Below are 27,608 nucleotides of genomic sequence, written 5' to 3' on the forward strand. Positions count from 1 at the left end.
CTATTTCTTTTTTTTTTTTAATCTCCACCTCTCTGGTCCTGTCCCTGTTGTTGTAAACTTTAGAGGCCGTGTTTAAGATTGATTCTTACGAGTTTGAGGTCTCATAGCAAGGAGTTTAGGCAGGCGCTAGTTGGATAAGCGGGAGGGATGCTTGACGGCCTTAGGTTAAAATCGTAGGTTAGAGAATTGGTGGGACCTCCCTCAGACCTGGGGGACTGAGGAGACTCTGGGGAGGCCATGTAGGCCATCTAGGGAGAGCAGCTTGGAGCAGATCCTCTAAGTGTGGCTTCCTGGTGTCTGAAAATAACAGGAGGGAGTAAAGGGCCATAAAAGCATGTACACAAGGGACCATTTTTCTTCTTTTTTTATAGAATAAATCTAATTGTAAAATAGCATTATAATGTATGGAACCAGGTTTAAGACAAGTCTGTTGGTTTTCTAATTTGTATTGAACCCAAGCAGAGTTGTGATAGAAAATGAGTTTATTTTTCTTTAAGCTGAAATTGAATTTGCTCCAATTGCCAAATAGACACCCTAGTGGCAAGTCCTCTGTGATGCTCGCCATTGTGCCCACGTCTAACAAGGATTTCTACTGGACACATAAAGTTTTCTAAGTCCAACAAGAGGGAAAGTGACTAAGCCATCATTACTCTTGTCTCAGATTTCCACTTCCTGCATAGAAGGTGTAAGTAGAGGTAGCAAGACATTATGAAAGTGGATTGTAAGCAATTGTTAGTAAACAAAATATGACTAAAGCAGTATTTTTATAATTTTATTTATTTTTATTATTATTTTTTGAGACAGGGTGTCACTCTGTCATCCCGGATTGAGTACAGTGGTGGGAACTCGGCTCACTGCAACCTTCTCCTCCTGGGTTCAAGGGATTCTCATGCCTCAGCCTCCCAAGTAGCTGGAATTACATGCAGGTGCCACCACATCTGGCTCACTTTTTGTAGTTTTAGTAGAGACAGGTTTCACCATGTTGGCCCAGCTCATCTTGAACTCCTGACCTCAAATGATCTGCTAACCTCAGCCTCCCAAACTTCTGGGATTACAGGAATGTGCCACTGTGCCTGGCTTTAAAGCAGTATTTTTATTAAGTAAAATGTAGAAGAAAAGGTGTAAATAAAGTGACAACAAGAAAACAAAATGCCAGTATAGAAAATGGTAACCTTAGGACAGAGAATAAGAGAAGGCAAACCAAGATTCCAGTAGGGTGTAGGGTGAGGCTCCAATCCACAATCCTAGGAGGAATGTTAATGCTGAAAACCCAGGAGCATCCAGGGAGTGGCCAACAATACCAAATGCTAAAAACCCAGAGTACCCGAGTATCAGCCTAGGAGTGTCCCCACACCAAATGCCAGGAAGCCCTGGAATATCCAGGGGCTGACCAGTACAGAAAATCCTGGAACCTCAGTGGAGTGGCCAACAGTGAACCTCAAAGGCCTGGTTTGGGCCATAGAATAATGTGACTGTGGCTTCCTTAAGGTTGACAGAACAGGAAAATTCTTAGAACCGAGTGTTCTGCCTTAAATCATTGCACAAACATAATTAGGAAGCCAATGCCAAAACTGCAAACCTAACATATATATCAGGGGAGAAAATAAGACAAAATGACTGTTGGATAAATAAAATGGCATTGGAGGAGAAATGACTAAGAAAAGGAGCAACGAGGATGTAGACAGGTGTGCTATGGGGGACTTCAAATTGACGATCTAGCCAAAGGTCTCACTCCCTGGATCATCCGATATAGGGCAGGTGGGTAGAGGGGACCCTTACAGGTGTGCTGGAGCCAAAATGGTGCCAAGCAATCTCTAATGTGGAGCCTGCATGAAGATCTCTCCAGGCTCCCCGGCTTGGGTGGGTTGGGCTCCCGTGGAGGAACTGGAGCACGGAGCGGCTGGCCTGCATGAAGCAGTGGCTCTGTGGCCACTTGCCCATCCACTCGGCTCCACTGCCTGTCAGGAAAGATGATGGCTATTAAAGCAGCCTTTGGCCAGTGTTAACAGCTCTGCAATATTAGCAGCTCTGTAGCTTTGATGGCTGTAGCGCTGGTCACCGTCTCGCCCTCTCTCACTGATGACTGTCTTGCCACGTCTCCAATAGCTCTCTTGCCCATTGCTGATGGCTGTGTCCATCTTCTCATAAACTTCCATCTCGTGCTGTGTCTTGCTGTCTTGTTTCTCCGCTGTTTCTGCCATCTCACTGCCACATCAAAGGCTGCCTCTCACCATCTCTAGTGGTGAGTGACTGGCTCAATACTGATGCAAGGCAAGTTCTTGGTTTTGCTCAGGAAGGAATGTAAGCGTAAGCCAGTGATAGAAGAAAACAGCTTTATTGAGGTAGCAGCAGTGTTACAGCTCTGTGACTACTCCTGCAGAGCAGGGGTATTTCATAGGCAGAGGGCCAAGAGGAGCAGCCAGGGGCAGTTTTACAGTCACATTTATACTCACCTTTAATCATGTGATAATTAAGGGGTGGGTTGTTCAGAAATAGCTAGAAAATGGGTGGTGTTGCCCCAACTTCCAGGTGTTGCCATGACAGGGGCAGGAATTTCCAGGTGTTTCCATGGCAAGGGGCTGTGACTTCTGGATGTTACTATGGCATTGGTAAACTGTTATGGCATTGGTGAGCGTGTCTTATGGAGAGGTGCTTTCAGAACCCTGTTCCTTTTTTGGCGAGCCTCATATCTGGTCCTGAGTGAAGTCCTGCCTACCTCTTACCTCAAAAGTAACAAGAAATCTGTAATAAAAACCCAGAAAGAAAACTCCAAATTTATATTTGGTGGTTACTGACATGGTACTTATCAAAATCACACATAAGTTCAAGGAAATTAAAAAAAAAAAACTCTGAAAATTATTATAGGAGGTCATAATGTCCTCCAGTCAAAAAATTAATAAAGACACAACAAAACAAGGAAATTAAAGGCTGGCTTCTGTTATGAACATAAACACAAAAATCTTAAGAAAAAGGGAGAAAAATGGAATACATCTGCATATCTATACATTTCGTGAACACACATGGTAAAGAGTATTACAGTTTTTACGCTAAGAACTCTCAATAGGCAATTTTAATTTCTGAAATTTTGAATGAACCATAAGGTATGTTGGATCTCTTTCCCTAACTTAAATAACATTTCCTCACATTTAAATATTTTCCCAGTTTTTAATGACTTTTTATTTTGCTTAGACTTTTAGTTGACAAAAATTTAAAAAAGTGTATTAAAAGCCTACTGTTTCAATTTAATCTGTGAAATATATTTAAATTCTTATTCTATAGAAGAAAATTCCAAAAATACTAGAAAAGAGAGATGTTGCCAGAAGATACATAGTTCTTTAGTGTCAAGCTGAGATTATCTACCAGAAGAACTTTTGGCTCACGTAGCTTCCAGTACACCACAAGAATAAAAGATGTGAAGACAATGTTGCTTAATTGGATTTGCAATTACTATTCACTGTTAACCAATTTCCTTGAAAAAAAATATTTCCAATCAAATACACTGATTTTAAATGTACTGTTGAACAAACTTTTATAAATATATGCATTCTTATGAGCACCTCCAAAATCAATACACAGAACATTTCTATAACTCCAAAAAGTTTCGTCCTGCTCTTCAGAAATCAATTTGCTTTCCACCTCACAGAACAGAAAATCCTTGGTCAGCTTATTGTTAGTATAGTTACCACTTTGTTTTTAAGAATTTCACATAAATGGATTATAGCACATTCTCTTTTTTGGCTGGTGATCTTTGTGCAGCATAATTGTTTCTGAGGCTCATTCATGTCACCCTGTGTCCTCATGACGTGTTCCTCTTTACTTTTGAGTACTATTTAGTTGTTTAGTAATTTCACGGTGTATCCCATCACCTGCTGATGGCCATGTGGGTTGTTTCCACTTTGGGCTATTATGGATAAAACTACCATGAACGTTATTATACAAGGCTTTGCATGAATATGCCTTTACTTCTTTTGGGCAAATACCTAAGAGTGCAGTCACCGGGTCTTACAGTGAGTGTTTAATACTCTGCCAAACTGTTTTTCAAAGTAGTTGTACCATTTTGCATCTCTACCCAGAATTCATGAGAGTTCTCAATGTTTCAGCTACTTGTTTTTAAGACTTTTTCTGACGAGTTGATGGGTGCTGACGAGTTGATGGGTGCAGCACACCAACATGGCACAAGTATACGTATGTAACAAACCTGCACGTTATGCACATGTACCCTAGAACTTAAAGTATAATAATAATAAATTAATTAAAAAAAAAAAAGACTTTTTCTTAATCTTCACTCAACAGTGACCAGAATGGCTAATGATCATTAAGTCATGTTTTCCTTACAATTTTCTTGACTTTGTGGGTGCTTGACATGTATCAGTATATTGAGATCAGAATCAATATTGTCTAAATCCCTTTCAAACGCTTTTCCTAAGTCATGATATTTAGGATCATAACAGGAAATCTAAAGGGACTGTAGGTAGTAGTGACAGGCATTATTCAATATTTATAATCATACTTCTTAAGGCAATACATTTTGAGTGAAATAGCATTCAATTAGACTCAGGATAAAAAGCTTCTAATGTCAGCTCTAGCATTAAATATTAGAAAACCTTGGAGAAAACAATCCAGGAAGAGAAATCAGAGGGTGTTTCACTAGTGGAGAAGTGGTACAACACCTAAATACTATTAATGCCAGATCTTTGCGGTGATTTCCACTCATAAACATGGATTAACTCCTTGCCTTGGTCTCTTATGTGTCTGTATGACTTCATGCTGAGGGGATGTCACATCATAGAGGGAGAAGTGCTCTTGTGAACAGAAACATGGCTTAGGAGATTGGCTTTGGAGGTGACTGCAATAGAATATACGTTTTGAAGAGGTCTCCTATGAAATGCTCTGATAAATTGTTTCTTGTGGCCAAGTGCTCGGGCTCAGACCTGTAATCTCAGCTCTTTGAGAAACTGAGGAGGAAGGATCACGTAAGGCCAAGAATTTGATGCCAGCCTGGGCAACACAGGGAGACCACATGTCTACAAAATAAACACACATACACACACACACACACAATTTGTTAAAATGTGTGAACAATGGCATCATAAAGTGATTATATATGAACATTTGGTGAGAAAATTAGAAAATAAAGCAATGTCTTCTGAACCAACAATATTATAATCAAGATGTTAATTTTTTAACTATAGTAAATACAGAGAACATAAAATTGTCTAAATCATTATTAAGAGTGCAGTGAAATGCACTCTTAATAATGTCTAAACCATTATTAAGAGTGCAGTATATTCACTTTGTTCTGTTATTATTACTGATACTAACTCTAGAACTCTTTTCATCTTATAAAAATTGATATCTATCCCACTTAAACCATACTCCCCCCGCATCTCCTCTATCCCTAGCCCCAATAACCTCCATTTCAGTTCTCTCTATGTCAGTGACATCTTTGAAGCAGGTTCACTGGGCACTGGTTACCAACGTACTTAAGCGTGGGGAACAGAACACCCCACACAGCGAGTTACATGAAGTGGGTTTATCATTTACAGAGAAGCAGCAAGGGAACACGAAAGTCCTGGACTTATTATGGGTCAGTCCCCCAAGGCACAGGAAAGCAATGTGGAGCTGATGGAGTCGACTGTGTGTCCCCACCTTGCACCACAGCTCAGGAACCTGGGAAAGCAGCCACTCTGGGTTTTATATCCTGGGGTAATAAGATACACAGGGTTAAAGGGCATTCTATTCTATGGGAAAATGATATAGAGCACAGGTAGTCTGTTCAGGTCAGTTCCTCTCTATCTCAGGATGTTACAATTCCAGCACATTCTACAATTATTCTTGAGAACTCTTAAAATAAGCAAGAAAGTGGAGAGAACTAAGTCAGTCAGGGTTATTGGAGAACTGTCTTGCAGGTACCCACCACTTAGACATCCCCCTTAGCAAAGCTAGCATATTGCATATGCCCACCAACTTCCCCTGAACTGGAGGTGGAGATTTATCTTTACAGATTGTTGAAGAACCTTGACTTACACAATCTCAGTGTAGGTTATTAAGCCACAGTGACAGTACAGTTCACTGGGCCAAGAAAGCTACTATCACTGGCAGGAGGATAAGACTACAAAGTAGTGACTATGATGTTAAATAGGTGAAAGGGGAATCTTTCAGATGCCCCATTGTTTACAACCAGTGAGCCTGCTTTATGATCACCTCTAATTGTATTTCTAGGATACATGAGGTGTTTATCCTGGTACAGCAGACAGTGGAGGGTGTTGGTAATTGCATAGAAGGTCTATTGTGTTCCATACGAGTGTGCCCATTGTCAAGTTGGACATGTGTGCTCATGTCATGTTAGACACTGTGGGTGTTTCTTGGTCAGAGTGAAGTCTCATGGAATATCCAAAAACATAACATAGAGTCCTCTCAAGGGTGGCCATGGTAGCCCCAACACCTAATTGAGTGACATATATTTAACTGTCCAAGAAGCAAACTGTTTTCATAGTCCTTTTCCCTATACAGGGGATCCTTTAATAGTTTAGTCACTCAGTTGCTATTTTCCTGACCAGGTGGCTGGGTTGTTGACAATGGCCCATGATTTAGTGGAAATGAAGCAAAATATAGTGTTAGGGGCAGCCTGTAAGGCTACTATCATTCCATATAGTTTGTCCCATTGGGCAGAATGTCCTTGTTCAGTGTCAGTCAAAAGACACCATCCCCTGGCTGGATGGTGACCACACGCATGTCTCTGAATCTTTGATTCTATGTGGCCAAAGGAGAGCTAAATAGTCCCCTATGGGTCATTTGTTCCCTTCTAGAAAGCTTGCCATTTGTTCATGGGGCATATGGATCCTGTGGGATCCTGGTTAGGGCTGATTCTGACTGTACCATTTCCATTTAATAATTTGGATCTGTTGGGCCTGTCCAGTTTTATCGATTGTGTTTGTAGGCACCAAAGTGAGAATGGTTAGTTAAGGTAGCAGCATCATGCCTGGTGCTCTAGCTCTGAGATACTCAACTCCTATCAGTTTACTACAGCAAGCAAGGAGTTGCTATTAAAAAGAGGCACAACTGTTGGCTGCTTCAGGAAACTTTTCTGTCCAAAATCTGAGTCTGGTGTACCCAGTGACACTAGAATCACCTGACTCCAGTTGTTAGTCTGAGCCCTGATGTGTGGTACTATGTTAGGGGGGTCATTCTTCTTGGCAAATTAGGTGTTCAGAAGAGCCAGTTGCCCTGTAAATCTCAGCTACTTGAAAATCATATTATTGAGTCCCCACAGGGACCTCCATAACATTGATTTTTGAGACTCCCTGGGAAGGTGAGGAAAGGTGACTGAAGTTCATGTTTTGAATAGTCCTCATTATTAAAATCCCCCTGCTCATTAATGGCATTTCTATTAATATTCACTTGAGAAGCATTTTCTTTTTATTATGGCTCATTTTTGAAACATCTAGTCATAGCTCTTCCAGAATGGCTTTGTCTGCAATCATCCTGTTGCATTTCTTTTAAGGCCTGATGGTCTGTCAAAAACCAAGAGCCAACATAAGTAAAATGCTGTTCTCTTTGCAATGTGATCATCCGATGTAATCCTTGCAAATTACCCACTGTTATGATTTTTACATTTCCAGGGCTTCCTTGACAATGGCACTGATATGACTCCATCCGGCATCCATTGACGTGAGAACTCTAGTTGGCATATCATCCTTCTGGGCATGAACATAACGAAGACTTTCATAGGATGTAATGGTTAATATTCGACATTAGTCAAAATTTGCTCTAGTTATACCCTTGCAGCTCTACTGGGTTGGAAAAATATTTTATGTTAGGACAATCATTTGGTAGAGTTTTAAAAATAAAGGCTACAAATAAATATTCTGTAGCAAGGGTATGAACTATATGTGATCCAGAACACAATTTTTATGTAATGTAACAAAAATTATTTAAATGTATTCAATTTAGATAATAATTTTATAAATGGGCATATATTGCGTATATAATAGAATAAAGGCACTTAAATATGAATACTGTATATATTTGTAGCCAACATTTTATCAAATAAATATACATTCAGTTTTATGTATCTTATGTGTATGCACATTTTTTATAAATGAAGTAACTTTTAACTTTTTATTGAAATTCTAGTTTTAATTTTGTCATTAATTTTCTCTTAATAACTTTATAATTTGATTACTAAATATTCACCTTTATACCACCAATTTAAGAAAAAATATGTGTGTGTGTGTGTATACAGGTAGAAGTGTAAATACTGTATCAGTAGGCTTTCATGCATTAATGATTGGAAACTGGTTAAATACACAACTCAGTGACTGATAACAGTAAACATTTGTTATCATGCTCATGGATGCTCATGTTCACAATCATCTGGCTGATCAAGGAAGGGCTCAGCTGAGTGGTTTCTCTGCATGGCACTGAGCTCATCTTCAGCCTACAGATACCAGTTGTCTGAAGAAAACTACTGAACAGCAGTGACTACACATGACTCAAGATTCTTGTGGCAGTTCACAGGAGTGAACAACATCCCAAACCAAACTGCACAGTTTAATTTAAGTCCAATAATTTCTAACATAGGTTCACACGTTTAAAATATATTCCTTTATTTCAGTGAGTACAAATTTTTAAGAAAATGTTTACCCCATTTAATTATAGAGGTGTTTTATGATTCCATGGACAAATAATTATGTTTTCAACCTTTACCATATTGAAAATATTTGCAAATGTAAATTTGCATTAATAAGAAAATAAAGCTGAACATGTTTTCAACATGTGGCTTTAAATATAATTTATTTAAGTGGGCTCATGGGGGAAAAATCATTTTAACTACCATAAATACCCCTTTTTGTCTCTCTTGTTTCCGATAGAGTTGCCCAATAAGAGGCCCTCCCATGAGATCTGGAAGTCAAAAAAGGATGACTCAATATTCTCCACTGATTACCTAAGACAGACACAAGATCAGAAGTGAGGACTGGAGAAAAACCTGGAAAGATGCTGTAGGAAGCTGAGAGCAGCAGCACCCCAACCCTTAAGCTTTCAGACAAGACGGAGGACCACGTGATTAATTGGTCCATACTTCAGGGGTAGACGCATTCTATTTTCTGAGGGAGCACCAGAGAATCCTGCTTCTACTAACAACCTTCCTGACTACTACATCCTTGGTTTTAAAAGGTTGTAGCACAAAAGTTAATCATAGGAATTCGGTCATTCTTGTCATACCCAACAGAGCCAAGAAACTAGGGAGGAAAGACACTCAGGGTACAAAATACTGTTTTTAGAATGCAATTTAAATAGCCCGTATTATCCCATGGTACTAATATTGATGATTTTTTGAATAAATATAGAAATTGACTCCCCCAGTCTTAAAACTCAAGATAGTTACATTTGTTAATCTGAGTTCCTTTTTCGGGAAACCAACCATCAGGCCTCTAGATACAATCAAGGAGCTGAAAGTTATAAATCACTGAATTGAGACAGTGAGACATCAGACCCTTTACCCATTATGATTGCCTAACTGACCTCCTGCTTCCTGTTGACCAAATTAATTTCCTTACCCCTCCCTAATTCCTGTTTTCCCACATTTCTTCCCTGCTATATAAACCCTAATTTTAGCATTTCAGGGAGATACATTTGCGAATGGTGTCCCATCTCCTTGGCTGCAGCACCTGATTAACGCCTGTTCCTTGGCAATACTGTTGTCTTAGTGATTGGTTTTCTGTGTGCTGAGCAGCAGGATCTTCACTGAATCCCTGGTATTTCAGTAACAAAATTCTCTGCAAGCTTCACTGCTTTGGCTTATTGTAACCTGAAATCAAAATTTACCCACAACTTCTGAGATAATATAATTCTAGGATTCAATTTATCCACCACTGCTTGCTAGTCTGAGCTTGCCAGCTCCCAACCCTCACTACAGCCAATAAAATTTCTCAAAAAACAATAGGTAATAATTTCCCTTTTTCAAAAAACTCTAACCTTCTCTTTGTTCTTCCAACATATTGAAGACCACTGAGTTTTCCTGTATGCCCCACTTGGCAAATATTTCTTAGCAAATAAAACATTAAATCTGGAGATTTATCTTTACATTTTACTTAGACTTCAGTACTTTAGATTCTAATTCTATGTATTAAGACAAATTTCTGCTTAGAAGATCTATAGTGCCTTCTTCTCTGTTATATGAATTCCAACTGAAGCCACAAACTAGACTCCTCAGGTGTCATGATCTCTGTATTTATTAAATCAGGCATTGTTTAATTAAAGCCAGGCATTGTTATGTATGGGCAGCTGGGGCTGAGAAAGAAAAAGGAATTGTGGGCCGCGCGCGGTGGCTCAAGCCTGTAATCCCAGCACTTTGGGAGGCCGAGACGGGCAGATCACGAGGTCAGGAGATCGAGACCATCCTGGCTAACACGGTGAAACCCCGTCTCTACTAAAAATACAAGAAAATTAGCCGGGCCAGGTGGCGGGCGCCTGTAGTCCCAGCTACTCCGGAGGCTGAGGCAGGAGAATGGCGTGAACCCGGGAGGCGGAGCTTGCAGTGAGCCGAGGTCGCGCTACTGCACCCCAGCCTAGGGCACAGAGCAAGACTCCGTCTCAAAAAAAAAAAAAAAAAAAAAAAAGAAAAAGGAATTGTGATGCAGAGGTGACTTCATGTCCCCCTCTACCAACACCATCAGAGAGTGGCTGCATCTGAGGAACACTCTCAGCCCATGGAGGCATCAGGAGGAGCAGCTGGGGCAGGCCAGCCTCACACATCTGCTTCCCTGGGGGTTTATGTTCGGGTGTGTAACACTGTGGGAGGCGCACTGTTATACTGTTGACAGTAATAAGTTGCAAAATCTTCAGGCTGCAGGCTGCTGATGGTGAGAGTGAATTCTGTCCCAGATCCACTGCCGCTGAACCTTGATGGGACCCCACTTGCCAAACTGTTTGCATAATAGATCAGGAGCTTAGGGGCTTTCCCCGGTTTCTGCTGATACCAATTTAAATAACTGCTAATGCCCTGACTTGCCCGGCAAGTGATGGTGACTCTGTCTCCTACAGATGCAGACAGGGAAGATGGAGACTGGGTCATCTGAATGTCACATCTGGCACCTGAAATTGGAAACATAAAAACAAATGTCCACACAATTAATCATGTTGCAACAGAATTTCCCGGAATAGCAAAGCAGTAGTGAGCACACTGAGCTAAGTAAACTACTAGTGTCTCCTTCCTTACCTGGGAGCCAGAGCAGCAGGAGCCCCAGGAGCTGAGCGGGGACCCTCATGTCCATGCTGTGTCCTGACTGGGTCTGACTCCTGCATGAAGTCTGTCCAGCCTATTAATAAGTCTGCAGGTCGGGAGGATGTGCTCTGAGAACATGCAAATGAGCAGGGGACGGGGCAGGCTGGGTACAACTGCAGAACTGGCTCATCTCAGTAACTGAGCACCAGCTCACTGTCCCCTGGTGTCCCAGGTAAGACCAGGGTAGCACAAATTTGTCTGCAACAAATGCGTTTCTACCGGGGACTAGTTTGTTATGAGAAACATTTTTTAGTTTTTTTTTTTTTGACAATTTGAAATATTCCTCAGTAATCGATGGAGTAATGTATTTCATTGGTGTATGGGGATTGTTTAGGAGAATATTCTTGTTTGTAGCAAATACATAGTAAAATGTTAAACGGTAGGATTCTCAGGTATTCAAAAGACTGTCATATGATTCTCATTAGGGAAGTGGGTACTTTATCCTATAATTGCAACATTTCTGTGATTTTAATATTGTTCTTTTCTAAAAAAATGAAAAATAAAATTTATTGACATGATGCTATATATGTATTTCTAAGTATTAGGTAATGGTGTTATGCCATTGTTCTTACCACTATAAGATCAAGCAATTTCCTACAGATACACAGAGATGACACCATGTTTTCTCAATGCACACAGCACTCACAGATCCACCATTATCAAGACCTACAGGTCTCTATAGTACCCAGAGACTAAATGGGCTGCACCTTATTCTCATTTTGGCACCTTCATAGTCTACCTTCTTTTCTGCCATTGAGTATTACTTCCCAACGTTCATCTCTCTTAATGAGGGTGGCCATGGCATGGAGCATGTCCCTGCCATGCACCATCAATGACAAGTTCCTCTTTTACATTTCATCAGTGATTGGGGACGTCATCCTGAACCAGACGCCAGCGACCCTATTAACATTTTTAGAAAAGAGATCCTGAATCCCTTATGAAGCAATTGCCTATGTACATGGAGAAATCAGTTGGATTCATATGAAACTGGACAGGGATTTGCACTCATTATATCTCACATCTCTAATGTGCCCCAAACGTCCCAGCCTGGCTCAGTAGAAGGTGAAGTGGATCCAACTATATCAGCTTTAGTGGGCTACAGCCTAAGGCTGTACAAAATTTTACTGATGCTTGACTAGGGGAGCCAAATCACAGTGCTGTAGCCTGTGCACAAACCTTCCAGCTGCTTTGTAAGCAGCCTGAATTTTCAGGGAACTTGCTGATATTGGGAGAAAGGAAGAAAGTTCGATTTGTCCTCTAAATGTTTGCTGAAAATGAACAGACAAAAGAAAGATTAATAAGAGAAAAGGCAAACAAAATTTACTTAAAGTGCAGTGGGATATCATAGCAGGGTGATTACCCAGATAACTCAATGATATCCAGTTGTTCATATTTCCTTTCTAGCAAAGAGGGAATTGGGAAGTGTAGACAACGTGGAGAGAAGACGAGAATGGAAGCGCATCCTCAAAAGAATAGGTAATAGCCTGTCTGGATAAAGCATCAACTTCCAAACTCTTCTATTTTTGATTCTTGTTTTGTGTTAATCTTCCCTGATATAAAATTTCCCAGGAAGAATTTTCTTGACTGTTGGTTTCCTTCTGGAGAATCTGCTTTTAAGCAGATAAGGGATATTTAGGAAAAGCCTTTTTGTGCATTTGCTACTTTCTAAATGCCTTTGGTTTCATGTAATCATAATACCAACGCAGCATAGTTTGAGATGTTATTTTCTGGATTCCTTTACTTGCAACCCACCTGCCAGAATCCTGTTCCCGAGAGATGCAGGTATAGACTGAAAGAGCAGTTGACCCCTGAACAACGTGGAGGTTGTGGCACTGACGGCTGGTGCAGTTGAAGACCTGTGTAGAACTTTTGCATCCCTAACTTAAGTACTAGTAGCTTACTTTTGACTAGAAGCCTTAGTGATGAAATAAATAGTTGATATATTATATACTCTACTCTTCTAATAAAGTATACTAAAGAAAAAATGTTATTAATAAGATCGTAAAAATGAGAAAATATATTTATTACTTATTACATGCTTGCTCACAGGTGACACACACAGAAGAAAATATAGGTGGATCTGCAAATCTCAAACTCAAGTTATTCAAGGGTTAACTCTACCAGGATGAATGTAGCAGTCCCCATCTGTAATCTAGGGCTTTCCCCTTTGCTGTACCTCTGCTCACTTCCAATGGCTATATATATATATATATATATATATCTTATGTTCTTTATGATCTTGGGCAGAGAACTCAGCCTGCATGCATTGCTGGCCAGATGGCCTAGAATGTTTATCTCTTAGGAAAGTTCTATGGTTTCACTGTGTCCTCCAGAATCCATCTGTAGTAAAGATAATTCTAGTGTAAATGTATTGCCTGGTGGGGCCTATTGAGATGTGTTTAGGTCAGGAGGGTGGAGCCCTCTAGTGGAATTCATTAATGCCAGTATAAACAGGGATTATGGGGCTGGGATCTCACTCGCTCTCTCTTCTGCTTGTCTGTCATGTTAAGACATGGCCTTCCCTCCTTTAAAGAACTCAAGAATTCAGGCATCTTCTTGAAAGCAGAGAAAGCTGACATTAACCTGCCCATGCCTTGATGTTACATTTCTCATTCTCTAGAAGTGTGAGAAAATAAATTTCTGGTTTTTATGAATTACACAGTGACAAGGAATCTGTTATAGCAGCTTGAAAAAGAACAAGAGAGAGAGCTCATAATCAGTGAGGACAGGATCATGTGTATGTCAGTCTTCTCAGCCCAAGCTAAGCCATCATATCCCCTGTGACCTGCACATATACATCCAGATCGCCTGAAGCAACTGAAGATCCACAAAAGAAGTGAAAATAGCCTTAACTGATGACATTCCACTATTGTAATTTGTTTCTGCCCCACCCTAACTGATCAATGTACTTTGTAATCTCCCCATCCTTAAGAAAGTTCTTTGTAATTCTCCCCTCCCTTGAGAATGTACTTTGTGAGATCCACCCGCTGCCCGCAAAACATTGCTCCTCACTCGACCACCTATCCCAAAACCTATAAGAACTAATGATAATCCACCACCCTTTGCTGACTCTCTTTTCGGACTCAGCCTGCCTGCGCCCAGGTGATTGCAAGAGGTAAAAGTCCAGTCCTTTTTAAGTGGGAGGCTGAGCTTAGTGAGGTGTGTCTTTAAAAGACCATTAGTCCGTTCCACCTTTCCTGAAGATTGAGGACGGTAAGGGATATGAAGGTTCCACTGAATACTAAGAGCCTGAGAAACTGCTTGGGTGATTTGACTAGTAAAGGCTGGTCCGTTATTGGACTGTATAGAGGTGAGAAGGCCAAACTGAGGAAGTATCTCTGACAAAAGGGAAGAAATGACCACGGTGGCCTTCTCAGACCCTGTGGGAAAGGCCTCTTCCCATCCAGTGAAAGTGTCTACCTAGACCAAGAGGTATTTTAGTTTCTTGACTCGAGGCATGTGAGTAAACTCAATTTGCCAGTCCTGGGAATAAACTCAATTTGCCAGTCCTGGGCGGGGGCAAATCTCGAACTTGATGTGTAGGGAAGGGAGGGGGCCTGAACAATCCCTGAGAAGTAGTAGAATAGCTGATGCAACACTGAGAAGGGATTTCCTTAAGGATAGATTTCCAAGATGGAAAGGAAATGAGAAGTTCTAAGAGGCGGGCTAGTGGCTTGTAACCTATATGGAAGAGGTTATGAAATGGCGATAGAATAGAATGGGCCTGTGAGAGTGGAAGGAGATATTTTCCTTGGTCCAGGAACCATTTGACTTGTGTGGGAAGAGATTGATAGGTGGAAGTTTCAGTGGGAGAGTAGGTGGGCGTGACCGATGAGGAGAAAAACTGGCCATGAGGGACAGAAGTTGGAATGCTAGCTGCTTCTTTAGCTACCTTATCAGTGCAAGCGCTGCTCTGAGAGATGGGATCTGATGTTTTTTGATGGCCCTTGCAGTGAATGACTTCAGCTTCCTTTGGAAGTAAATCAGCCTTGAGAAGGGTTTTTATTAAAAAGGCATTGATGATGGAGGACCTTTGCATAGTGAGGAAAACTTTCAGCCCATAAAACAGCATGGTGGTGCAGGATATGGGGTCAGTATAAATATTGATGCGTAGTCCCTAAGTTCACTGTTCCAGAATAAAGCTGTGTCCATCAGACAGCCAGCCTAATCCCTCCTCTTCCTCCTGGAAGTCTCAAGTACTGTCCCCTACTTCCCTTAAACTCACTCGTATTTCTGAAGAACAGTAATAACCCTTATGAGCCTAATACATCCCTTCATTCTGTTAGGTCTGTTCGTCCTTACCCTACTTTTTGCAACAAGGCTTTACGAAGTCATCCACACTACTTGGACTGAGCCACAAAAACTAGTCATCCCTACTATCTTCTGTCTAGTCATATTCCTATTCTCCATTCTCAACTACTTATAAATGCCCTAGTCTTGTTTACACTGCCATTTACACTGTTTCTTCAAGCCATCACAGCTGATATCTCTTGGTGCTATCCCCAAACTGCCACTCTTAACTCCCTTTTAGAGTGGATAGATGATCTTTGCTGGCAGGGGATCCTCTAATAATTTCACCCTGATGAAGTTCTATTCTTTGCTTTTATCCTCACTCTTAATCTCATTCCCATTCTCTTGCCACCCTCTACATCTCCCCAGCTATCTCCACCACACCATCAACCTTACCCATTCTCTCCTAGCCATTTCTAATCCCTCCTTAGCAAACAACTTCTGGCTTTGCATTTCCCTTTCTTCCAGCGCCTACATAGCTGTCCCTGCCTTACATGCAGACTGGACAACATCTCCTATCTTCTTTCACCTCTGAACTTCCTTTAATAGCCCTCACCTTTACCCTCCTGAAGAACTCATTTACTTTCTAGACAGGTCCAGGAAGACCTCCCCAGACATTTCACATCAGCAAGCTACCACCCTCCTCCACACTTACTTTAAAAACCTTTCTCCTTATATCAACTCTACTCCCCCCGTATTTGGACCTCTCACAACACAAACTACTGTTCCTGTGGCTGCTCCTTTATGTATCTCTTAGCAAAGACCCACTGGAATTCCCCTGGGTAACCTTTCACCTTCTCGATGTTCCTTTACTCTACATCTCCAAAGCCCATCTACACACCTCACTGAAACAATTGGAGCCTTCCAGCTCCATATTACAGATAAGCCCTCTATCAGTACAGGCAAACTTAAAAACATTAGCAGTAATTATTGCTTAGGAAGACACTTACCCTGTATTTCACTGTATTTCACTCCATCCTTGGCTACCTTCCCCTTGCTTGTCAGACTCTCCTCCCAGGCCCTCTTCTTATTTACTTATACCCAGCCCCGAAAATAACAGTGAAGGTTTGCTAGTAGATACTCAACGTTTTCTCATACACCGTGAAAATCGAACCTCCCCCTCTATGCAGTTACCTCATCAGTCCCCATTATAACCTCTGACGGCTACCATGCTAGCTGGATTCCCAGGGGTCTGGGTACCAGACACCCCTTTCAGCACTCCTTCTCATCTTTTTACTTTGCATCTCCAGTTTTGCCTCACATAAGGTCTCTTCTTCCTCTGTGGATCCTCTACCTACATGTGTCTACCTGCTAATTGGACTGGCACGTGCACACTAGTTTTCCTTACTCCCAAATTCAATTTGCAAATGGGACCGAAGAGCTCCCTGATGCCCTCATGACACTGACACGACAAAAAAGGGTTATTCCACAAATTCCCTTGCTTGTCGGTTTAGGACTTTGTGCTTCCACTATTGCTCTTATTGGAATAGCGGGCATTTCACCCTCTGTCACAACCTTCTGTAGCCTCTCTAATGACTTCTCTGCTAGCATCACAGACATATTACAAACTTTATCAGTCTTCCAGGCCCAAGTTGACTCTTTAGCTGCAGTTGTCCTCCAAAAAGGCCGAGGCCTCGACTTACTGCTGAAAAAGGAGGACTCTGTATATTCTTAAATGAAGTGTTGTTTTTACCTAAACCAGTCTGGTCTGGTGTATGACAACATAAAAAAACTCAAGGAGACAGCCCAAAAACTTTCTAACCAAACCAGTAATTATTATGCTGAACCCCCTTGGGCACTCTCTAATTGAATGTCCTGGGTCCTCCCAATTCTTAGTCCTTTAATACCTATTTTTCTCCTTCTTTTATTCGGATCTTGTATCTTCTGTTTTGTTTCTCAGTTCATCCAAAACTGTATCCAGGCCGTCATCAACCATTCTATATGATAAATGTTTCTTCTAACAATCCCACAATATCACCCCTTACCACAAAATCTTCCTTCAGCTTAATCTCTTCCATTCTATGTTCCCACGCTGCCCTTAATCCTGCTCAAAGCAGCCCTGAGAAACATCAGGCATTATCTCTCCATACCACCCCCAAAATTTTTCACCACCGCAAGACTTCACCACTATTTTGTTTTATTTTTCTTATTAATATAAGAAGACAGGAATGTCAGGCCTCTGAGCCCAAACTAAGCCCTCATATCCCCTGTGACCTGCATGTATACATCCAGATCACCTGAAGCAACTGAAGATCCACAAAAGAGGTGAAAATAGCCTTAACTGATTACATTCCACCATTGTAATTTATTTTTGCCCCACCCTAACTGATCAATGTACTTTGTAATCTCCCCACCCTTAAGAAGGTTCTTTGTAATTTTCCCCACCCTTGAGAATATACTTTGTGAGATCCACCCTTGCCCACAAAACATTGTTCCTAATTTGACCATCTATCCCAAAACCTGTAAGAACTAATGACAATCCACCACCCTTTGCTGACTCTCTTTTTGGACTCAGCCCACCTGCACCTAGGTGATTTAAAAGGTTTATTGCTTACACAAAGCCTGTTTGGTGGTCTCTTCACATGGATGTGAGTGAAAAGTGTACACATACTCCAGCTTCCTCGTCTCTCAGGTGGAACAGCCAAGAGGAATTTAGTCCATGTTTCCACATGTAGTTGATCTTCAGTTCTCCTGAGTCAGGTGGGTTGTTGATGTGTCTTTTACCATTCATTTTCTGTTCCCTTCCTCACTTTCCTCCTTTCCTCCCAGTGTAAATTTGCTGCCTAAACAGAAATCCTCATTGCTGGTATAGCCAAATTAAGATACAAAAAAAAAAAAAAAAAATCATTGATCTTTTGTATGAGGGGTATTTCTCATCTGAATTCTAATAATTTATTTTTCTTTGACATGTAGGAATAATCAGGAAGTGCTTAAGGTTTTTTGTTTTTGTTTTTGTTTTACCAATCTATTTTTCATTGAATTTGTGAAGTGATTTTGTTTTTCTGTGTGTTGAAACCAAAAATTAAGTTGTAAGCCACCAACCAGGTGAATGGACTTCTTTTTTGACAGAGAGATCTTCAAAGAAATCTGAAAAACCAGGTTAGGCTATGACTGGCAGGTGAATTTAGATGTGCCTCAGTATGCTCTCCTCCCTTTGGAGTTCAGACACAACTGACCAGGATTATCATCACAACAGAGATCTTTGGACTGACAAAACAGACTCTTTGCAGCAATAAGATACCATACTCCGACATGACAGATAATAGGCCCTGAAAAAAATCAAAATATTTTACCCTAAAAATATTTCTTTGACCTAGTCTGAAGTGGCCCTGCAAAGCTGCCTGTTGTGGGGGAAATTTGCATTCTGCAGAGAATCTCCTCCCCTTACTAAGTGTTTCCCAAAGCATCTGACATTTTTTTTTCTAAGGTCTGATAAGCCCCTCCCCATCTACTTTGTCTGCTACCCATAGGATTCATCTACATGACAAGAACTTTGGCTTCCATGCCCCCTTATCTAAACTCAAGCACTTCTTTATGATAAATTCAACTCTTAGGCAGAGCTTAACTCTTCCAGTCAGTTGCCAATCAGGAAACCTTTGAATCCACCTGTGACCAGGAAGCCCCTGCTTCAAGATATCCCACCTTTCCAGGACAAACTGATGTATATCTTATGTATATTGATTTGTGTCTTTGCCTGTAATTTCTGCGTCTCCCTAAAATGTGTAAAACAAATATGTAATTAAACCACCTTGGGCACGTGTTTTCAGGATCTCCTAAGGTTGTGTCACAGGCCATAAGCCTTATCTTTGGCAAATAAACCTATAAATTGATTGAGACCTGTCTCAGATACTGTTTTGTTTACACTGGATCATCAAATTTAAAAATCCTCTAAAACTATCTACATATCCAAAAGTCTACAGTAGAGACAGTGGAGTGAGCACACCTCAACAGCTAAAACTCACAAGTTAGAGAACTCACAAGTTAGACTCTGACTAAGTCTTAAATTTTGCCCGGCTCTCTTGCTTCATAAAAATACTTTGTTATTTTTAAAATTTTACTTCAGATAAGGACGATTTTGGGGAATATTGTCACATGTGTCTGTGTGAAGAGAGTCCACCAAACAGGCTTTGTGTGAGTAACAAGGCTGTTTATTTCACCTGGGTGCAGGTGGGCTGAGTCTGAAAAAGGAGTCAGCAAAGGGTGGTGGGATTATCATTAGTTCTTACAGGTTTGGTATAGCCATACAAAGTACATTCTTAAGGGTGGGGGAGAATATTATAAAGTACCTTCTTAAGGGCAGGGGAGACTATATCCTACCAGTTAGGGCGGGGAAGGAACAAATCACAATGGTGGAATTTCATCAGTTAAGGCTATTTTCATTTCTTTTGTGTATCTTCAGTTGCTTCAGGCCATCTGGATGTGTACATGCAGGTCACAGGGGATATGATGGCTTAGTTTGGGCTCAGAGGTCTGAAAAATATATTAATTTTTGGTGGAATGAATACTGTCCCCAGCCCAAAAGATGTCCATGTCCTCGTCTCTGGAACCCAAGTTCAATAGGAGTTATAAAGAAATTATTTTAGGCAGATAGAGAGGAAAGGGGGTCCTTGGGAAGGTTTTGTTTCTTTTAAAGCAACTCCAAAAATGTTTCTTTTCTAGTAGGAAAGTCCTGACTCAGAGTCAGGCTGGCAAGCTTTGATATGCAAATAAAGGCCATGAGAAACTGGGTTCACCCAAACATGGCAATTCCCACCTTCTTCTTCCTTGCCCCCACATGTGACTGGCAACATGGCTGTCCCTACATCTCTCCATGTGCGTAGAACATTATGGTGCCCTACATTTGCATATTAAACGGCTAGGGTGGGAGGGCTACTTTTTTCTCAGGCTATGTGAATGACATGCCTGGTTAAACCAATCCCCTGAGCCCTATGCAAATCAGACACCACCTCCTTCAGACTCCTCCTATAAGCAGTCACTTTTCCACTGCTCATGGAATTTTCTCCATCTCTGTCCCTCTGTCTCTGTATGGGGGAGCTGTTTAGCTGTTTTCTTCTTCCTTCCTTTTTGCGTATTAAACTTTTCTCTCCTTAAAACCACTCCACGTGTTTCCGTGGCATTTCATCTAAAGCAGTGTGAGACCAAGAACCTTTGGTCTCACGGGGCCTCACAGGGGCCTCATTTTAACTTACATAAATATCCCTCTTTGCCTCTCTTGTTTCTTATAGAGTTGCCCAATAAGAAGTCTTTCCACAAGATTTGGAAGTCAGGAAAGGATGACTCAATATTCTCCATTGGTACCTAAGACAGACACAGGGACAGAGATGAGGACTTGAGAAACACCTGGAAAGATGCTGTAGGAAGCTGAGAGCATCAGCATCCCTACCCCTAAGCTTCCAGACAGGACTGAGGACCACATGTTTAAACAGCCCATACTTCAGGGGCACATGCATTCTGTTTTCTGAGGGAGCGCCAGAGAATCCTGCTTCTAATATCAGCTTTCATGACTACTATATCCTTGGCTTTGAAAAGTTGTAGTTTGAAAATGAATCTTAGGAATTTGGTCATTCTTGTCATACCCAACAGAGCCAAGAAACCAGAGGGGAAAGGAACTCAGGGTACAAGATACTGTTTCTAGAATGCAATTGAAATAGGCCCCATTATCCCAGGGAACTAATGTTTATGTTTTTTTGAATAAACATAGAAATTGACACCCCCAGTCTGAAAACTCAGGATAATTACATCTGTCTTACCCGAGGTTTTTTTTTTTTTTTTTCTGCCAGTAAACCAATGAACAGGCCTCCCAGATACTATCAAAGAGCTGAAACTTACATATCACTGAATTGGAACTGTGAGACATCAGACCCCTTGCCCATTATGATTGTCTAACTGACCTCCTGCTTCCTATTGACCAAATTATCTTCCTTACCCCTCGCTAATTCCTGTTTTCCCACATTTCTTCCCTGCTATATAAACCCTAATTTTAGTTGGTCAGGGAGATACATTTGCGAACGGTGTCCCATCACCTTGACTGCAGCACCTGATTAAAGCCTGTTCGTTGGCAATACTTGCTGTCCTAGTGATTGGCTTTCTGTGTGGTGAGCAGCAGGATCTATACCGAATCGCTGGTATTTCAGAAACAAAATTCTCTGCAAGCTTCACTGCTTTGGCTTCTTGTAACCTGAAATCAAATTGATCCATAATATCTGAGATAACTTGTTATTATTCTAGGATTCGATTTGTCCACCACTGCTCACCAGCCTGAGCTTGCCAGCTCCCAAGCCTTACTAGTGCCAATGAACTTTCCCCAGGAGCCGTAGGTAATATTTTCCCTTTTTCATAAAACGCTAACTTTCTCTTCATTCTTTCAATACATTGAAGACCACTGAGTTTTCCTGTATGCCCCACTTGGCAAATATTTCTTTGCAAATACAACATTAAATTTAGAGATTTATCTGTACATTTTATTTAGACTTTAGTAGCTTACTCTAATTCTCTTTATTAAGACAATTCCAGCTTAGAATATCTATAGTGGCTTCTTCTGTATTGTATGAATTCCAACTGAAGCCATAAACTAGACTCCTTAGGTGTCATGATCTCTGTCTTTATTAAATCAGGAGAGGCATTGCTATGTCTGTGTAGTTGGGGCTGAGAAAGAGAAAAGAATTCGGGTGCAGAGGTGACTTCATGTCCCCCTCTACCAACACCATCAGAGTGTGGCTGCATCTGAGGAACACTCTCAGCCCATGGAGGCATCAGGAGGAGCAGCTGGGGCAGCCCAGCCTCACACATCTGCTTCCCTGGGGGTTTATGTTCGGGTGTGTAACACTGTGGGAGGGGTACTGTAACCCTGTTGACAGTAATAAGTTGCAAAATCTTCAGGCTGCAGGCTGCTGATGGTGAGAGTGTAATCCGTCCCAGATCCACTGCCGCTGAACCTTGATGGGACCCCACTTTGCAAACTGGATGCAGCATAGATCAGGAGCTTAGGAGTTTTTCCTGGTTTCTGCTGATACCAGGCTAAAGCATTGCTAATGCCCTGACTGGCTCGGCAAGTGATGGTGACTCTGTCTCCTACAGATGCAGACAGGGAGGATGGAGACTGGGACATCTGGATGTCACATCTGGCACCTGAGATTGGAAACATAAAAACAAATGTACACACATTATTCGTGTTGTAACAGAATTTCCCTGAATAGCAAAGCAGTAGTGAGCACACTGAGCTAAGTAAACTGCTAGTGTCTCCTTCCTTACCCGGGAGCCAGAGCAGCAGGAGCCCCAGGAGCTGAGTGAGGACCCTCGTGTCCATGCTGTGTCCTGACTGGGACTGACTCCTGCACAAAGTGTGACCAGCCTATTAAAAAGTCTTCAGGGAAGGAGGATGTGTGCTGTGAACATGCAAATGAGTAGGGGATGGGGCAGACTGGGCACAGCTGCAGGGCTGGCTCATCTCAGTAACTGAGCACCAGCTCAGTGTCCCCAGGTGTCCCAGGTAAGACCAGGGTAGCACAAATTTGTCCACAGAAAATGTGTTTCTACTAGGGACTATGTTGTTATGAGAAACATTTTATAGTTTATTTTTGACAATTTGAAATATTCCTCAGGAGTCAATGGTGTAATGTATTTCATTGGTGTATGGGGATTATTTAGGAGAATATAGTAGTTTGTAGGAAACCCATAGTAAAGTGTTAGATGGTACAATTCTCAAGTCTTCAAAAGACTCTTATATGATTCCGGTTAGGGAAGGGGTTATTTGTCATATACATGCAACATTTCTCTGGGTTTAATATTGTTCCTATGTAAAAAAATTAAAAATAAAATTATTGACATGATGCTACATGTATTTGTAAGTATTAGGTAATGGTGTTATGCCATTGTTCTTACCAATATGAGATCAGACAACATACTACAGATGCAGAGATGATACCATGTTTTCTCAATGCATGCAGCACTCACAGATCCACCATTATCAAGAGGTGCAGGTCTCTCTAATACCCATAGACTAAATGGGCTGCACCTTATTCTTGTTTTGGGCACCTTCATAGTGTACCTTCTTTTCTGCCATTGTTATTTCCCAAAGTTCATCTCTCTTAGTGAAGGTAACCACTGAATGAAGCAGGTCCCTGCCATGCACCATCAATACCACTTTCCTTTTTCACTTTTTATCAGTGAGTGGAGACATCATCCTGACCCAGACACCAGCCTCCTTGATAACGTCTTCAGGAAGGAGACATTCAATCTTGTATCAAGCAATTGCCTTTGTACATGGAGAAATCAGTTGGATCCAGATGTAATTGGACAGGGATTTGCACTTGATATATCTCACATCTCTAATGTGCCCAAAAATGTCCCAGCCTGGCTCAGTGGCAGTGGCATCAGTGGGCTACAGCCTAGGGCTGTACAAAATTTTACTGATGCCTGAATAGGGGAGCCAAATCACAGTGCTGTAGCCTGTGCACAAACCTTCCTGCTGGTTTGTAAGCAGCCTGAATTTTAAGGGAACTTGCTTATATTGGGAGAAAGCAAGAAAGTTCTATCTGTCCTCTAAATGTTTGCTGAAAATAAACTGACAAAAGGAAGATTAATACGAGAAAAGGCAAACAAAATTCATTTGAAGTGCAGCAGGATATCATAGCAGGGTGATTACCCAGGTAACTCAATGAGATCCAGTTGTTTTTATTTCCTTTCTAGGGAAGAGGGAATTGTGAAGTGTAGGCAACCTGGAGAGAATAGATGAGAACAGAAGTGTGTCCTCAAAAGAACAGATAAAAGCTTGTCTGGATAAAGCATCAACTTCCAGTCTCTTCTATTTTAGATTCCGCTTTGATATTAATCTTCCCTGATATAAAGATTCTCAGGAAGAATTTTCTTGACAATTCGTTTCCCTCTGGAGAATCTCCTTTTAGGCAGATAAGGGATGTTTAGGAAGAGCCTTTTAGTGCATTTGCTGCTTTCTAAATGCCTTTGATTTTACATAATCGTCATACCAATGCAGCACAGTTTCAGATGTTATTTACCGGATTCCTTTACTTGCAACCCACCTGCCAAGATGCTGTTCCAGAGAGATGCAGCTACAGACTGAAAGGGCAGTTGACCCCTGAACAATGTGGAAGTTGGAGTACTGAGCACTGGTGCAGTTGAAAACCTGTGTAGAACTTTTGCATTTCTAACTTAAGTACTAATAGCTTACTTTTGACTGCTGGCCATGGTGATAAAATAAATAGTTGATTAACACTTTTTTAAAGTTATTTATATCATATAGTCTATTATTTCAATTAAAGTATGCTAAAGAAAAAAATGTTATTAAGAAAACTATAAAAATGAGAAAATATATTTTCTATGTATTAAGTGCTTGCTCATAGGTGACACACAGAAGAAAATATAAGTGGATCTGCAAATTTCAAACCCAAGTTATTCAAGGGTTAATTGTACCAGGATGAATGTAGGCGTCTCCATCTGTAGTCTAGGGCTTCCCCTTTGCTGTACCTCTGTTCGCTTCCAATGGCAATATACATGTCTTATGTTCTTTATGGTCTTGAGCAGAGAATGCTGCCTGCATGCATTGCAGAACAAATGGCCTGGAATACGTATCTCTCAGTGTAGCAGGACAAGCCACAGAGAAAACGCCTCAGACACAGAGTTAAAGAAGGAAGGGGTTTATTCGGCCGGGGGCATCGGCAAGACTTCTGTCTCAAGAGCCAAGCTCCCCGAGTGAGCAATTCCTGTCCCTTTTAAGGGCTCACAACTCTAAGGGGGGTGCATGTGAGAGGGTCGTGATTGATTGAGCAAGCAGGGGATACGTGACTGGGGGCTGCATGCAGCAGTAATTATATTGCAACAAAACAAGATGGGGATTTTCACAGTGCATTTCTATATAATGTCTGTAATCTAGAGATAACAGAACCAATTAGGTCAGGGATCGATCTTTAACTACCAGGTCCAGGGTGCCGTGCTGGGCTGTCTGCCTGTGGATTTCATTTCTGCCTTTTAGTGTTTACTTCTACTTTCTTTGGAGGCAGAAATTGGGCATAAGATGATATGAGGGGTGGTCTCCTCCCTTATTAGGAAAGTTCTGTGGTTTCACTGTGTCCTCCAGAATCCATCTGTTGTAAAGTTAATTCTCAGTGTAATGGTATTGCCATATGGGGCCTATTGGGATGTATTTAGGTCATCAGGGTGGAGCCCTCTAGTGGAATACATTAATACCACTATAAACAGGGATTATAGAGCTAGGATCTGTCTCTCTCTCTGCTGCTCCTCTGTGATGTTAAGACACTACCTTCCTTCCTTTGAAGGACCCAAAACTCCAGGCATCATCTTGAAAGCAAAGAAAGCAGACCTTAACCTGCCCATGCCTTGATCTTAAATTTCCCATTCTCCAGATGTGTGAGAAAATAAATATGTGCTCCTTATGAATTACACAGTGACAAGGAATCTGTTATAGCAGCTTGAAAGAGAACAAGAGAGACAGCTCACAATCAGGGAGGACAGGATGAGGTGTACACATACCCCAGCTTCATCATCTCTCAGATGGAACAGCCCAGAGGAATTTAGTCCATGTTTCCACATGTGGTTGATCTTCAGTTATCCTGAGTCAGGTGGGTTGTTGATGTGTCTTTTACCATTCATTTTCTGTTCCCTTCCTCACTTTCCGCCTTCCCTCCCAGTGTAAATTTGCTGCCTAAACAGGAATCCTCATTGCTGGTGGACCCAAACCAAGATAGTAAAAAAAAAGCATTAATCTTTTGTATGAGGGGGTATTTCTCATCTGAATTCTAATAATTTCTTTTTCTTTGACATCTAGGAATATTCAGGACGCTCTTAATTTGTCTTTACCAATCTATTTTAGATTGAATTTGTGCAGTGATTTTGTTTTTCTACGTGCTAAAACCAAAAATTAAGTTGTAGGCCACCAACCAGCTGAATGGACTCCTCTTTTGGCAGAGAGAACTTCAAAGAAATTTGAAAAACTAGGTTAGGCCATGACTGGCATGTGGGTTTAGATGTGCCTCATTATACTCTCTTCCCTTTGCAGTTCAGACACAACTGACCAGCATTATCATTACAACAGAGATCTTTCAACTGACAAAACAGATACTTTGTAGCAATAAGATATTATAGTCCAACGTGACAGATAATAGGCCCTGAAGAAAATAAAAATATTTTACCCTAAAAATATTTCTTTGACATACTCTGAAGTTGCCCTGCTAAGCTGCCTGTTGTGGGGGAAATTTGCATTCTATAGGGAATCTCCTCCCCTTACTAAGTCTTTTCCAAAGAGTCTGACATGTTTTTAAAGGTCTGATAAGCAACATTCACTGTCTACTTTATTTGCTACCCATAGGATTCATCTACATGACAAGAACCCCCGTTTTCTAAACTCAAGCATTTTTTTATGGTGAATTCTACTTTTTAGGGAGAGCTTAACTCTTTCAACTAGTAGCCAGTCAGGAAAACTTTGACTTCACCTATGACCTGGAAGCCCCTTCTTTAAGAATTCCCACCTTTCCAGGACAAACTAATGTATATCTGATATGTATTGATTTATGTCTTTGCAGTAATTTCTGTGCTCCCTAAAGTGCATAAAACCAATGTGTAATCCAACCACTTTGGGCACATGCTTGCTGGACCCCCTAAGGCTGTGTCACAGGCCATAAGCCATATATTTGGAAAAATAACCCTGTAAATTGATTGAGACCTGTCTCAGATAGTGTTTTGTTTACATTGGGTCACAAAATTTAAAAATCCTCTAAAACTATCTACACATCAATAAATCTACATTAGAGACAGTGGAGTGAGCAAACGCTAGCAGATAAAACTCCCAAATTAGAGGAACCTGAGTCTAAGATTTTGTCCAGTTCTCTTGATTCATAAAAATACTTCATGATTTTTTAAATTTTACTTTAGAGAAGGACAATTCTGGGGAATATGTTTATTGTTGGTGGAATGAATAATGTCTCCACCCAAAAGATGTCCATGTCCTGTCTCTGGAACCTAAATGTTACAGGAGTTATGAAGAAATTATTTTAGGCAG

The 27,608-nt window shown here is 41.1% G+C and overlaps 1 gene segment (V, D, J or C); it reads right to left on the reverse strand.

Moving 5' to 3' along the window:
* Positions 1 to 22,367: 22,367 nt before the first annotated feature.
* LOC105467686 (immunoglobulin kappa variable 1-39-like) lies at positions 22,368 to 22,916 on the reverse strand. The segment is given in 2 exon segments: positions 22,368 to 22,705; positions 22,829 to 22,916. Coding segments are annotated over 2 exon segments (378 nt in total).
* Between the last annotated feature and the right edge of the window lie 4,692 nt (positions 22,917 to 27,608).

The sequence above is a fragment of the Macaca nemestrina genome, chromosome 13 (assembly GCF_043159975.1).
Source record: "Macaca nemestrina isolate mMacNem1 chromosome 13, mMacNem.hap1, whole genome shotgun sequence".
Lineage (NCBI taxonomy): Eukaryota > Metazoa > Chordata > Mammalia > Primates > Cercopithecidae > Macaca > Macaca nemestrina.